This window comes from Salmo trutta, chromosome 7 (genome assembly GCF_901001165.1).
Source record: "Salmo trutta chromosome 7, fSalTru1.1, whole genome shotgun sequence".
Taxonomy (NCBI): Eukaryota; Metazoa; Chordata; class Actinopteri; order Salmoniformes; family Salmonidae; genus Salmo; species Salmo trutta.
This window is the reverse complement of record NC_042963.1, coordinates 7,070,492-7,085,991: the sequence shown is the minus strand read 5'-3', so window position 1 is coordinate 7,085,991 and position 15,500 is coordinate 7,070,492. Positions and strand designations below refer to the sequence as shown.

Below are 15,500 nucleotides of genomic sequence, written 5' to 3'. Positions count from 1 at the left end.
AGTGCTCAGACTGTCCGCAATAGGCTGAGAGAGGCTGGACTGAGGGCTTGTAGGCCTGTTGTAAGGCAGGTCCTCACCAGACATCACCGGCAACAATGTCGCCTATGGGCACAAACCCACCATCGCTGGACCAGACAGGACTGACAAAAAGTGCTCTTCACTGATGAGTTGCAGTTTTGTCTCACCAGGGGGGATGGTCGGATTCATGTTTATCGTCGAAGGAATGAGCGTTACACCAAGGCCTGTACTCTGGAGCGGGATCGATTTGGAGGAGGAGGGTCCATCATGGTCTGGGGCGGTGTGTCACAGCATCATCGGAATGAGCTTGTTGTCATTGCAGGCAATCTCAATGCTGTGCATTACAGGGAAGACATCCTCCTCCCTCATGTGGTACCCTTCCTGCAGGCTCATCCTGACATGACCCTCTAGCATGACAATGCCACCAGCCATACTGCTCGTTCTGTGCGTGATTTCCTGCAAGACAGGAATGTCAGTGTTCTGCCATGGCCAGCGAAGAGCCCGGATCTCAATCCCATTGAGCACGTCTGGGACCTGTTGGATCGGAGGGTGAGGGCTAGGGCCATTCCCCCCAGAAATGTCCGGTACTTTGCAGGTGCCTTGGTGGAAGAGTGGGGTAACATCTCACAGCAAGAACTGGCAAATCTGGTGCAGTCCATGAGGATAAGATGCACTGCAGTACTTAATGCAGCTGGTGGCCACACCAGATACTGGCTGTTACTTTTGATTTTGACCCCCCCTTTGTTCAGGGACACATTATTCAATTTCTGTTAATCACATGTCTGTGGTACATGTTCAGTTTATGTCTCAGTTGTTGAATCTTGTTATTTTCATACAAATATTTACTAATGTTAAGTTTGCTGAAAATAAACGCAGTTGACATTGAGAGGACGTTTCTTTTTTGCTGAGTTTATGAAATAACACATGGAATCATGTGGTAACCAAAAAAGTGTTAAACAAATCAAAATTATATTTGAGATTCATCAAATAGCCACCCTTTGCCTTGATGATAGCTTTGCACACTCTTGGCATTCTCTCAGCCAGCTTCATGAAGTAGTCACCTGGAATGCATTTCAATTAAGAGGTGTGCATTCTTAAAAGTTAATTTGTGGAATTTCTTTCCTTCTAAATGCGTTTGAGCCAATCAGTTGGGTTGTGACAAGGTAGGGGTGGTATACAGAAGATATCCCTATTTGGTAAAAGACCAAGTCCATATTATGGCAAAAACAGCTCAAATTAGCAAAGAGAAACGACAGTCCATCATTACTTTAAGACATGACGGTCAGTCAATATGGAACATTTCAAGAACTTTGAAAGTTTCAAGTGCAGTCACAAAAACAATCAAACGCTATGATGACACTGGCTCTCATGAGGACCACCACAGGAATGGAAGACCCAGTTACCTCTGCTACAGAGGATAAGTTCTGCTTCACAGAGTTCAAGTAACAGACACATCTAAACATCAACTGTTCAGAGGAGACTGCGTGAATCATGCCGTCATGGTCAAATTGCTGTACACAAACCACTACTAAAGGACACCAATAAGAAGAAGAGAATTGCTTGGGTAAAGAAACTCTAGCAATGGACATTAGACTGGTGGAAATGTGTCCTTTGGTCTGGAGTCCAAATTGGAGATTTTTGGTTCCAACCGCTGTGTCTTTGTGAGATGCGGTGTGGGTGAACAGATGATCTCTGCATGTGTGGTTCCCACAATAAAGCATGGAGGAGGAGGTGTTATGGTGTGGGGGTGCTTTGCTGGTGACACTGTCTGTGATTTATTTAGAATTCAAGGCACACTTAACCAGCATGGCTACCACAGCATTCTGCAGCGACACGCCATCCCATCTGGTTTGGGCTTAGTGGGACTATCATTTGTATTTCAACAGGACAATGACCCAACACATCTCCAGGCTGTGTAAGGGCTATTTTACTAAGAAGAGTGGAGTGCTGCATCAGATGACCTGGCCTCCACAATACCCCGACCTCAACCAAATTGAGATGGTTTGGGATGAGTCGGACCACAGAGTGAAGGAGAAGAAGCCAACAACGGCTCAGCATATGTGGGAACTCCTTCAAGACTGTTGGAAAATCATTCCAGGTGAAGCTGGTTGAGAGAATGCCAAGAGTGTGCAAAGCTGCCATCAAGACAAAGGGTGGCTACTTTGAAGAATCTCAAATCTCAAATATATTTTGATTTGTTTAACACTTTTTTTGGTTACTTATGTGTTATTTCGTAGTTTTGACGCCTTCACTACTATTCTACAATGTAGAAAATTGTCAAATAAAGAAAACTCCTTGAATGAGTAGGTGTTCTAAAACTTTGGACTGGTAGTGTACATTCAGGAGTTTTGTGTATTAATTTGTAGCAGGCAGACTTTTCTGTCTCACTGTTCAAGTGCCCCTTCAGAGACTGGCTACCTGCCTGCCGAGGCCAAGTGTCAAGCAGATCCTACGGCAGTACACACCTGCTCGTAGTTCCACAGGCCAGGAGTCCTTGGCCTGTAAATAAGAATTTGTTCTTAACTAACTTGCCTAGTTAAATAAAGGTTAAATAAATAAATCAAATAAAAATGTGCATAGGTAGGGAATGGGCAACTTTTGTTTATATCTCTCAGTCCTGGACTCCTGGGCTGCGGAATTGAGAGCAGATGTGTACTGTGGCAGGATTTGCTTGACACTTGTCCTCGGCAGGCAGGTAACCAGTCTCTGAAGGGGAACTTAAACAGTGAGACAGAAAAGTCTGCCTGCTACAAGCTCTCAAAGTCTCACATCAGAATTAGACGTTCATCCATGTTTCTCAAACGTCACATTTCGACATGGATGGAAGTCAAATACTGACTTGTATCAACGGGTGACCTGCCTGGAAGTCAAGGCACAGTTTCTCTCTTCATTAAGTGAGGGCAGTGATAGTGAAGTCAGATCATTGTTGTATCCAGGATATTCCATGCTGAGGATGATTCATCAAGCACGCTTCTGGATGAGCTCAAGTTGGTCAGAAAGGGCTTGAGTTAAGTGGGCCCAATAATGGACTAAAAGCCTAACCTTACTTCTTACACGTTCTGTTTAGAGACGAATTGGCTCTGGCAACCAAAACAGCCAAATACTCCATCTAAACGTGAATTGATTCTCAATTGCGGTACGGTTCTAGAAACATAAAGCCCTCTATTTTCATATCACATCAAAACAATTTTAAAAATGCTAAATATACTGTACACTGTTTTAACCGGTTTTAACACAGTTGCAGCCAACAGTATTTTTCAGTGACAACACGTTTGTGGCGTCCGTCTTCCGTTTACACACAGTTGTTCGGAGACACAGATAGCTAATTAGCACAGGTACGCCTCTGTCTTTTGTCTGTTTTCCATGAACAAGTGCTGTAACATGGAAATATGGCTGTGTGGGAACCCTATATAGGCGTGTTGTAATTAAACTTTTTTTTTACTATTTCTCTCTGATTTAAAAGATACCTTCCTTATGTTTCCAAAACCGTACCGCAAGCGATGCGTTTTAACGTTCGTAAAACAAGTGTCGGGGCTCCCCCGGTCCGAAGATACTATCGCCAATAGCCGCTAAAAGGTAGTTAGCGTCTATGAATGGGTTAGAGTTTAGTGGATCTGAAAAATGGGAATTCTAATGGGTGTATCATGGATAAGGCATATCTGTGACTTTGCTACAAGTGATTTTAGCTCTGTTATGTTAGTAGGCTACATATACTAGGTTGCATAAGTGTGAGAAATATCTTATGTAAAAATCCAGAATTATTTTTACATAAAATGTCAAAATGTAATTGTTGTGGGAAAAAAAACACATTTGATTTAAGATCTCTAGATTTCTAATTTGAAATAAAAATGTAGTTTTTCTGAAAACACCAGTTTCTGCTGATTGCACTTTTAAGACGGTCCCTTAGCCGCAAACGCGAAATATTCACCCATTGAAACCAACATAAAGTCACTTTTTGAAACCGAGTTGATTGAATAAACGTTGTGCCTTGCTCTCTATCGTCATCTTATTCTATATGTATCACTCTAAGCATCACAAAACTTTCCGTCGAAGAGACTGACAAGCAAAATCCGAATATCTAAACTGAAAACAAAAATATGGCAGTAATTGGATGGAGTGGTGGTGATGATGTCAATGGAAGTTTTCTCAATAATCCAGAATCGTTCTACAACCAGTAAATTGTAGATTTATAATTTAGGATTTCTAATCTGCAGTTGCAAATTAGATTGTTATACAGTTATCCGAAAATGTTTAAATAAAGTATGTGCGAGAATCCAACCAGAGCCATTCAGCTGTAGCTCAGTAAATAAGCATAGTTATTGCCTGATAATGTATAACATTATGGCTCGGTTACTAGATTTACAAAAATAATCTTCCACACAATTTTGAAGACACAGTGGAAGTTAATACGTATTTATTTACATAGATTGCAACAATTATTCAGGCCGATGCACAAATGGGAACTATATTGTTTCTTCACAAATTATGCGGAACCTATTTACTGGGACACGTGGCTCCGTGGATTGGGTAAAAGTGTCCTAGCTAGCTGTGTTGTTGTTGTTAAATATAACATTTGTAATCCAAAATGTACGATCATTGATTCATATATGAACAATTGTAATCATTTTTGAACGCAGATATATATTTACATTATAGAAGCGGTATTTAACCATTATTTCGCAACGAGCTGCGTGCTAGCAGTGTTGTTGGCAATGAACTAGTTTTCTAGCGAGACAGCTACACTAGCGAGCTAGACAGCTACACAATGTATTTAGCAAGATAGCTAGCTGTCTTAGCTAGCTAAGTTTATCCTCTAAATTTCTATTCGAAATCCGTTCTTATTGGTTAGCTAATCAATCTTATGAGCCCGTAGCTAATAGACTGATCAGTTAGAGTGTGGAACCTAGCCGATTTAAACTCAACTCCAAGATTTACGATGGAGTTGAGCGGCGACTATTGTGGGCAGACTGGAGCTACGACGTAACGTAAAATTCAGTTTGATAAAAAACGATTGATTTCAGCAACCCCAAAAATTGTCCAGTTACACAAGACATTGATCTGTGTAATTGCGTGCTATTCTCTGGATGCTGAAATCAGTCGTTTTTGATAAAAACTTCAAGTTGTGACGTTGGATCACTAGTCCGCCCACATAAACGCCGCTCAGCTATCTTAAATCGTTGAGTTTTGTTGGATAGAAGAAACCTAGTCAGCAGGTATCCAATAATATGTAGGCCTAACTAATAGTTTGGTAGGTTCCCCCATAGATAGCGACTACCTATCTGGAAACGTAAATTACAAAAATGGAATATCAACCCTTAGTTCACTTGGTAGAAGCTAGCTCAAATATAATGACAGCTAGCGTGCAGAAGACCAGGGTTTCCCAAACTGCACGTTTTGGTTTTTGCCCTAGCACTACACAGCTGGTTAAAATAATCAAAGCTTGACGACGAGTTAGTTATTTGAATCAGCTGTGTAGTACTAGGGCAAAAACCAAAATGTCCACCCAGGGGGTCCTAGGACCGAGTTTGGGAAACCATACAGTAGATGGCTACACTACACATTTCTTCAGTCGACCACTAGAGAGAGGCATAGCCTCATAAATTATACATAGGTGATAACCAATGACTGTTTCCAACCATGGTAACAGATTTGGTCCTAGGACCCCCTGGGTGGACATTTTGTTTTTTGCCCTGGTACTACACAGCTGATTCAAATACCTAACTCATCATCAAGCTTTGATTATTTGAACCAGTTGTGTAGTGCTAGGGCAAAAACCAAAACATGCACTGAGTTTGAGAAACCTTGGTCTACTCTATGTACTCTAATTGTTCATCTTATGTCTAAATTTCTCCTTTAAGCACACTGTTCTGAATTATTTTATTATCTATCCAACAGATGATTTCTTGACCTGGTGTCTGTGGTCTACTTGATTAAGTTGAGGCAAGTAAAGTAAAGTAAGTTCTCAATCTCCACTGTATACCTCTATTTTGATGGATCCAAAAAGCATCAGTTTGATGAACTTTAAAAGGGAAATCTGCAGTTGTTACATTTTTTTGACTCGTCATTTAATGACATGTACCCATTAATTCTTGAAGAATATAACTTATAAATGCCACGTGCATCGTTCAACAGTCTTAACCCATCAGAATCCAGCAGCATACCACCCTGCATCCCACTGCTGCCTTGCCTCTGAAGCTAATAAGCAGGGTTGGTCCTGGTCAGTCCTTGGATGGGAGACCAGATGTTGCTGGAAGTGGTGTTGGAAGACCAGTAGGCAGTCTTTCCTCTGGTCTAAAATAAAATATTCTCATGCCCCAGGGCAGTGATTGGGGACATTGCCCTGTGTAGGGTGCCGTCTTTTGGGTGGGACGTTAAACGGGTGTCCTGACTCTGCGGTCAGTAAAGATCCCATGGCACTTATCGTAAGAGTAGAGGTGTTAACGCCAGTGTCCTGGCTAAATTCCCAATCTGACTATCATGGCCACCTAATCATTGCTAGCTTCCAATTGGGTCATTCATCTCCCCTGTAACTATTCCCCAGGTAGATGCTGTAAATTAGAATGTGTTCTCAGTCAACTTACCTGGTAAAATAGAGAATCCTAAATATAACCTTGTTTTATTCCAATGTTTGTAAATGTAAACAAACACCATATAGCCTCAAAACATGTTTAAAACTCTAATTTTGATATCATGGTTGTCTGTGCCATAGCTCGGTCTATGAATTTGAGAGTGGTTGTCTGTGCCATAGCTCGGTCTGTGAATTTGAGAGTGGTTGTCTGTGCCATAGCTCGGTCTATGAATTTGAGAGTGGTTGTCTGTGCCATAGCTCGGTCTATAAATTTGAGAGTGGTTGTCTGCCATAGCTCGGTCTATGAATTTGAGAGTGGTTGTCTGTGCCATAGCTCGGTCTATGCATTTGAGAGTGGTTGTCTGTGCCATAGTTCGGTCTATGAATTTGAGAGTGGTTGTCTGTGCCATAGCTCGGTTTATGAATTTGAGAGTGGTTGTCTGTGCCATAGCTCGGTTTATGAATTTGAGAGTGGTTGTCTGTGCCATAGCTCGGTCTATGAATTTGAGAGTGGTTGCATTTCTCCAGCCCCATCCCTCAGCTTTTTGCTGAAACAGGGGCAGGGAATGCTTTTATCATTTAAACTGCTGATTTCCCCTCTAACAACTCTTTGCTATTACAGATGTATAACGTGTTTTCCGTTAGTCTATTGTGGATGCTACTGTTTGAGCTCAGGTTTGTGCATGTACCTTTTCAAGGTGTGAGATGGCAGTGCCAGCGGCCGGGGGTGTAGACCTCAGTCGGAAATTTGTGTCAGAGACCGAGATCGAGGAGAAAAGGAAGCAAAGACAGGAGGAATGGGAAAAAGTTAGGAAGCCAGAGGACCCAGAGAGTAAGCCATCTGCCACTAACTCCACTCTACCTCCCAAAATGTACACAGACACAAGCAATATCTTTCTTCATGCCTGTACACTTGTCTCCTCTAAGCATCTGCATAGCTTTAGTTTCTGTGTGTTTGTGCTGTCTCCCTAACACAGAGGCTCCTGAGGAAGAGTATGATGGGCGTTCACTGTTTGAGCGGCTACAGGAGCAGAAGGACAAGAAGCAGGAGGAATACGATGAGCAGTTTAAATTCAGTAAGGGTCTCGCTCTCATTTATTTTAGTCCTTCTCCACTTTCCCTGCAACAGCCCCTACCACATACTGGGACTTCACATTGGATATCTCAGATTAAACTCTTGCATCTATGGAATGGATAGTCAGACTCTGGACCTGTTGAGTAGAAAGTATTTGTTACGCTGGGAGTGTGTACATTTTTATATTATGAACCTGTTTGTGTGAACAGACAGAACTATGTAATGTATCAGAAGAGGAGCAGGGGTAGATTATGACCTTGTCTTGGGAATGAGTGGAGCCTTCTGCCTGGCATAGCAGCTTCCCTGCTTTTCCGTTTCCCTGGTGACCAGCCTACTATTAGCAGTCACCCTGGTGGCCGTATGTGTCTTGTAAAGCTATATGCTCTTTCAGCAAGGATATTTAAGGAAAATAGAAAGCGTTTTGTTTTGTAATAACCCTTCTCCAACTCCCATGGCCTTAAGTTGAAATGATCAGATAGTATTATTGTATTGGTACTACAGTACTTAGACATTTTTTCCATGGGAATTGTCTTCTCACCACAGAGAACATGGTCAAAGGCCTGGATGAGGATGAGTCTCACTTCTTGGATGAGGTCTCCAGGCAACAGAGCCTGGTGGAGAAGCAACGCAGAGACGAGGAGCTGCATGAACTAAAAGAATACAGAATATCCTTTCAGTTTCAGCTGTATACTCCCTCCCCATAACTCTACGTTTCTCTCTTTAACACACACACAGAGCAAAAACACGGTGTATCCATTTTCATGTCATTTTATTGCAGGTTTTTTTTCTTCTTCTGTCAGTAGGGCAACATTTAGTAGGCATGAGTCACACAAATAATGGATCTATGTGTCAGAGCCGAATGTGAGAGCCAACTACTCTCATACTCCCTGTGTTTCTCGCTCTCTTTCTCTGTCACAATATTTTGGTGGGGTTGAGTTTTTTGCTCTCTTGACAGTAGATTAGGCTCGTCTTACCCCTTTACTCCCACTCTCATCTGATGGACAGGAGGAGGCAGTCAGTCTACAGGCTTCAGGTCAGTACCAGAGCACATGAGCGGAGTTGAGTGGTTGGAAATCCTGCTCACCGCTCCGGCGCTCCATGTCCTTTCCAACCTCTCCGCTAAAAACTGCGCTCACAGAAAGAAAACTGCTGCTCCAAATTCACTCCATTCATTAAAATCACAATTTAACCAACACCTATCTATTGTTGTGACTACCTGGACCTACCATATGGTTTTGAAGTATTGAAACCAAACCATATGATTTGAATGAAAAGTATTTGAGTAAACATGAAAAGGTGAATGTAAGAAGCGTACATCATTTAAAAAAGGCTTCATGTCATATTAAACTGCATATAAACACTCTAAATAGGTCAGGAGCCAGACGGTGCCTAAGAAGGAACGAAAAGGAATGATTTAGTCTATATTATTTCAAGGCTGTAGCCTACAAAGAAGTGCATTGTGAAGCATTTGCGAGTGATACACAATAGGTTGGTAGGGACGTAAAGAGCTCAGCATGTTGTATTAAATTATTATAGTCTGTAAATGGTGCATATAGGCCGTGCCTTACTTAGAATGAAATTAAAATTTAGTGCCCTTGAATACATTTTTAGAAACACGAGTTTGGCCAGTCTGTAACTTCATGCGATGGTGCCTGGAGAGCCGGCCAGCAGTGGAGAATATATTCTCCACACTTGCAGAGCCACTGGGGATGCTAAACACCCTTTTGGTCACTCTCGCCAGGCTGAGCAGAGAGAGTTGTTGTTTCTGTAGGTAGGCCTAAAGGTTTTTAGGCAAAATAACCCAATCAAAACAGAAAGCTCCTTGAAAGTGGGAATATGCCAGGCCTATTCGGCCAAATCAATTATAGCCTATTGTATAGGTAATAGAACAAAAATGAACGAAACGTTTAAAAGATCAGATTTTTTGTTTGTAAATACTTTGCTACAATGACACTCTTAGTTATCTACCCACCACGTTCCTTTCTTTTAGCATGTGTACGTTGTAAGTACACCATCATGCTTTAGGGATACGTGTCTTCAGATTCCACAATGATTGTTTAGTTGTGGACACTACATCACCCCGCTCCCTCTCTTGCTCTTGGTCCTCATCTTTGTAAGTCACTTTGATTTTGCACCTGTGTGTTTTATCAGTTTCTTTATTAAAATATTTAACGAAGGCATGCTGGGCCGGGCATGCCCTGAGCTTGTGAAGTGAGTGCTACTGGAGCGAAATTGGAGCAGGCGAGAAGGCTGACGCTCCAGCCTTTCGGAATCTCGCTCCTCGCTACAGTAAAATTAGGCTCGCTCCGCTCACGTACTCTGGTCAGAACGAGTGCTCTTCCACCTTGTTAGTGCTCCTACTCTCAAACATGACATACAGTACAGCCTCAAACACAGAACCACATTATACATGCCGAGAAACCATTAGATAAAAAAAATGTATGGGTAGCCTCCCGGGTGCCACCAGAGATTCTGGGTTTGAGCCCAGGCTCTGCCGCAGCCGGCCGCGACCGGGAGGCTCATGGGGTGACGCACAATTGGCCCAGCGTCGTCCGGGTGAGGGAGGGTTTGGCCGGCAGGGATATCCTTGTCTCATCGCGCACTAGCGACTCCTGTGGCGGGCCGGGCACAGTGCACGCTGACCAGGTCGCTAGGTGTACATTGGTGCGGATGGCTTCCGGGTTGGATGTGCGTTGTGTCAAGAAGCAGTGCAGCTAGGTTGGGTTGTGTTTCGGAGGACGCATGGCTCTCGACCTTCGCCTCTCCTGAGTCCGTACGGGAGTTGCAGCGATGAGACAAGACAGTAACTACTACCAATTGGATACCACGAAATTGGGGAGAAAAAGGGGTTAAAAAAAAATATTTAAAAAAAATTATAATAAAAAAATGTATGGGTAAGATTACAGTTTAAGGGTGCGTAGACAGTGACAGACAGGTAATTAGTGATAACTTGATTTGGCATATAATCATGATAACCTCACAGTGAAGAGATGATTAGCCATTCCTGATCTGACACTGTTCCTTGCCGACCTGTCCAACCCGAACGTTAATGGGTTGATCCTCAGCACGAACACTTTTACCACGCAATTTTGTGAATGGAAAAAGCATGATCTCTTTTCTCTTAACGTGTAGTGGTTTTAATTTATCTATTTTAAAGTGTGCTGTATGCTTTGTATGTCCACTTAACTGATATGAACGTATGTTAATGTATGCAAAGCTGCTCTCACGCCACATATCTCAGCACTGCTCAGAGCCACGGTCCTGTGGTCATCCATTATAAATTCAGCCATAGTTAATAACGTGACTGACTTGATAGCCTGCATTTCTCTCAATCTTTCTCAATCAGGCTGTCATGTACAATCATGATGCATGGAGCATGATCAGACAATTATGCTATTGTGTAAGGGAGAAAATAAATGTTTCCTCTCTCTTTCCACTGACGACCAGGTTTGTCTGCAGATGGAAGAGGAGGCATTGTCATGGCAACCAAATCCTACTGAGGGCTGGCTTTTACGCTGATGGGAGACAGTTTGAAGTGCTTACTGCAGAGAACCATCAACCAGATCCTGTTGTAATATTCTGATTTGGCCTAGTTCAGCTAGTTTTCCCACCTGGTCACAGGGTTGTTTAGAACTTCAAAATGTGTCACTTTTCCAGGGCGTTGGTGGAGGCCCACAGATAGACTAGTAAGTGGAAAGAACAGGCTGGATTTATGAGGACACACCTGGACTGTGGCTAGATGAACCCCGAATGCGATTCGAGTGTGTACAACTTATTTTCCTGTATTCACTCAGTCAAACATTGTTGGAAAATCTATTCTGACAGTCAGTGCTAGCCCAGTGGGCAATTTCCTGCTCAGAAGTGATTGTGAAATGTGAATTAATTGTGAGTCACCTGGTGTCCCCATCACTCCTATCAGCAGTTAATTATCACATCTAGGATCTGCACGTCTGAGTTATTTTCCATTTCCTCTCCTTAACTCCTGGATCTCACAGTGCTCTGAAAAAACTGGCATCTAGTGAGAGTCGGAAGGAGCCAGAGAGGAGGGCGGGTCCTAAACCAGCAGAGGTCAAGACCAGTCACCTGTCCCAGGCACACCTGTTGGCTGGGGCGTTCAAGCGACGCAGGTGAGGCCAGTGGCCACAGTACTTTTAGACCTAGGTCACAGTTTTCAGATCATCTGGATATAGTGTTGGAGGATGTAACACAATTATAGGGGAGTGGTGGAGTTGGGTGAGAGTGGGGGGGAAAAGTGAATTAATCTGCATGTCTCTAGTCTCTCTGTTGACTTTACTTTCTCCTGCAGCTCTTCACAGTCCTCAGACAATAGCAAGAAACAGAAGGTTGAGGAGTCTGCAGCAGGGAATGGGGGCCGGACAGGTGGGCTGAGACCTTCTTATAATGTAACAGCTGCTCGTCATTTCACAATTGAGTGCTCTTATAACACACACTCTTCTATCTCACATGTATGACCTCACCGACATCGGTAAGTGTGACTGGCAGTGTGTTGTGCTCTCAGAGCAGGAGGCGGGCAGAGGTGTGGTTGAGCAGGGCTCCACAGTAAAGACAACAGGTGTCCTCCACCTTCCATCGGCCGCCGTGTGTGTGGGCATCCTGCCGGGCATGGGAGCCTACTCCGGCAGCAGCGACTCTGAGTCCAGCAGCGACAGCGAAGGTAGCATGGACAGGAGCATCTTTCCCATAAAGAGATACAGAGTCTGCAGATAGACACATACTCATACGCTTACACACACACTCATTCACACAAACAGGCTGCCGACACCATTGCTTTCACAGCTGTATGAGTTACTGTTATTCTAAGTCATTAGCAGCGTTTCCATCAAGTGCTTTCCAGCCCAGAGTGGCATAGTTTATGATTTCTTCATAATCACTAAATATGAATTTAAACCTGTTAAATTAACTTCAATGGCATTGTGGTTTTGGTGTTGTGCATTCAAACATGACACCTCCCCCCTTCCTCCCAATATGACATCTCACACAGTTTAAATCCCTGGCAGCCTAACCTGATGACATCCCTGTGGCTGCAGCTCTGCTATTGGCCAAGGAAACAGTGACTGACAGCTGTGGATCAAGGACAAGACTGCTAGACTGTCACATCACATTCATACCTTACCTTAGACAACATCAAGAAAGCGAGCCAGTCTCAGATGCAATGTATGTGGAAATGCTTTTCCTTTAGTTTTTTTTGTGTTTATTTTTGATGCGTCAGTGCGAATAATGCTGGATTTTAATGGATTTCTTTCTCTCTATGAAAATGTGGGTTTCATCATGGGATGATCAAGGCTTGGGGAGAAGAAAATAAAAAGTTTTTCTGTTTTCTTTGTTTATTTGGTGTGAAGAGTCAGCCTGGTTTCCTAGACTAGATGTAACATAGTAAACTAAAATCCGCGACACTCAAATTAGTATATGTTACATTTGGTGTGGTTAAATAAGACAGAAGGTTTTATAAGACAAAAACTAAAGGAGGGTGGATGAGTGGGTGAATAATGTGAACGTCTAGCAACCCAAAGGCTGCCTGTTTGAATCTCATCACGGACAACTTGAGCATTTTAGGTAATTTGCAACTACTTAACTACTTTTTTGCTAATTCCTAAACTTAACCCCTAGCCTAGCTGATGTTAGCCACCTAGCTAACATTAACCACAACAAATTGGATTTCGTAACATTGTACAAGTTGCAATTTGTAACCTATCAAAGATTGTAATTCGTAATATATCATACGAAATGGATGATGGATATCCACAAATTAATACGTACCTAACATATACTAATTTGAGTGTCCCGGATGTTTGTTTACTATGTTACATCTACCCCTGAGTACAGGTTGAAAGAGTTGGTGTATGCGAGTGCATGAATGAAGATAACTGGAACGAAATACAGTTTGAGTAAATTGGAATTGACTTCTGTGTCTGTTTGTACTCATTCACTTGCAACCGATTAGTTGTGACAAATGAAAAATAAGTGGCGCTAAGAAATCTAAGTGTAGGGATATATTTCTCAGGGCACTCTGAAAGAAGCCTTGTTTGTACAGCATACACATTCAATTAAAGTTGATAAAGTTTAAATGGATTTAATCTGGCACATCCAGGGTAATTTAATTTAAGCTCTGTGTTTTCTTGTGAAGCAGAGGTTGAGTTCCAGCCCGACTACATTGCAGATGCATGCCAGATCTTACAATGCATGGATAGATACAGTATGTTATATCTGCTAACCAGACACGCAACCATTTGTCGCGTTCAACGTTGCAGTTGACGTTAAAGTCGAGACAGGTCGCGTTTCCCTGCTCACACTTGCATGCATCAACCAATGGTTGCGCGCCACATCATTGACTGCTGTTGGGCAGAGTGCATAACATATAGGGCGTGTTTCTGTACTTAGACGTTGTTTTTCCCCCCAAGTTTCCAAGTCTTGAACACATTGAAGTCGGAAGTCAGAGTTCCCAGTTGTTTTGAATCCAGCATAACCACATACGTTATAGCAATGTGTCAGTCGATGACACAGTCGTTGACATGACACGCAACCATTGGTTGTTGCATCACCTTAGCTGTGGCGCACGCCCATGATGTGGTTAGCTGATACAAAAACCCCTAACCCCTGGGCAGAGGAACGCGCCCTGACTTCTACAAATCACCTGGCCAGGTTTTAGACTACAGCGTCAAAATTGTGATGACTGACTGATAGTTATAATGCTGATTTGTAAATCAGTCAGTCTCGACTCGCATTTAAAGTTGGCAGTAATGTTGAATGTGCCCGGATCAATTGTGTCTAGTCCTTTCAAAGTGTGTTGCATTATGAGTAAAACATTGTCAGACTTGCGCTTACATGTCACCTGCATGACCTTTACAAAACACATGTGATCGAAGGTCAATCAGTTTCTGATAAAGTCACCTTCAAGTTGCTGCAGTTGCTTCTCACCAACTGTACCATGCATTCATCACCTGCATTGTGGGAGGCACTATTTGGCAACCAATCAATAGGGTGTTTTTGGTTGACCCACGCGAATATGACCAAAGACTTGACTGAACAGGAACCAACTTTGCAGCAATTCTAAAGCTACAGGGGATACAAATGAAATTGATATTTGAGACCTCTCTTGAACCAATTAATTGTACACACGTTATGTTTTCACTTTGTGAGTGTGTGCTATAGGGGTACAGAAACGTTTATTTCGACATTTATAAAGACAAAAAAGCAAGGCTCAGATCAACACTGATCTTGCTGTTGGAAAACCACTACAGTGTCGAGACTTTCGACTGTCGCAGATGGACCTCGCCGAATTTCGTCTACAGTCACCTTCGTTAGCCTTACTGCTCGAACACACCCAATATTTGTAGATCAGTCAGTCACAATTTACCCATGATACATCACGGTTTTGATGCTCTTGAATATGCCATTGGTTGATGCAACGCAACACCTGCGCATCTAATCGGGCAGGAACTAGACCAGAATGTATTCATTGCGCACGTTCATAGACTTCGATAGACATCGCATCATTGTGTATGTCCCTTTATGGCGTCTATGAGAGCATGGGCAGCGTTATTGAGGCCATCTCTATTTTTGAAGTAGTCCATTTTCTTCTTCTCCTATTTCTATGAGTTGACAAACAAACTGAAAGGGTGCATAGTGCCACCTGTAATGTTCTGTTTGAACAGGTATAAAGCCAAGGTTGACGATTTACTGCCACCTGCACTTATGAAATGTTTGCTCACAAATATAATTAATTGGCTGATCCCTCCTGATGATGAGGATGGTATCATTTGATCCTTCTTTAACCCATAGTCACACCCAGTTGACTACTTCAAAATGGTGAATGTCCTC

General features: G+C 42.7%; 1 protein-coding gene across 8 annotated transcripts; it reads left to right on the top strand.

The window, feature by feature from the left end:
* The first annotated feature begins 4,498 nt into the window (after positions 1-4,498).
* Positions 4,499-13,582, top strand: psme3ip1 (proteasome activator subunit 3 interacting protein 1). 8 transcript variants are annotated; one of them, XR_003878917.1, is made up of 9 exons: positions 4,499-4,545; positions 5,914-5,972; positions 7,285-7,418; positions 7,564-7,662; positions 8,205-8,326; positions 11,655-11,788; positions 11,968-12,041; positions 12,186-12,336; positions 12,680-13,582. XR_003878917.1 is itself a non-coding variant. In XM_029757763.1 (9 exons), exons 3-9 carry the CDS (start codon positions 7,292-7,294, stop codon positions 12,666-12,668), a joined length of 717 nt encoding a protein of 238 aa, XP_029613623.1. In that variant the 5' UTR covers positions 4,499-4,545; positions 5,914-5,972; positions 7,285-7,291; the 3' UTR covers positions 12,669-13,582. The 8 variants fall into 8 exon arrangements, 6 of the variants coding, with proteins under 6 accessions (XP_029613623.1, XP_029613618.1, XP_029613617.1 ...); XR_003878916.1 differs by having other exon boundaries at positions 12,664-13,582; XM_029757763.1 differs by having other exon boundaries at positions 12,181-12,336; positions 12,664-13,582.
* Positions 13,583-15,500: the final 1,918 nt, after the last annotated feature.

Excerpts from the sequence above, each read along its gene's own strand:
- psme3ip1 (XM_029757758.1), top strand. The coding sequence starts at position 7,292 with ATGGCAGTGCCAGCGGCCGGGGGTGTAGACCTCAGTCGGAAATTTGTG. Across the intron at positions 7,663-8,204 it reads CGATGAGCAGTTTAAATTCA|AGAACATGGTCAAAGGCCTG; the intron begins GTAAGGGTCTCG and ends TTCTCACCACAG. Across the intron at positions 12,065-12,185 it reads GGCTGAGACCTTCTTATAAT|GAGGCGGGCAGAGGTGTGGT; the intron begins GTAACAGCTGCT and ends CTCTCAGAGCAG.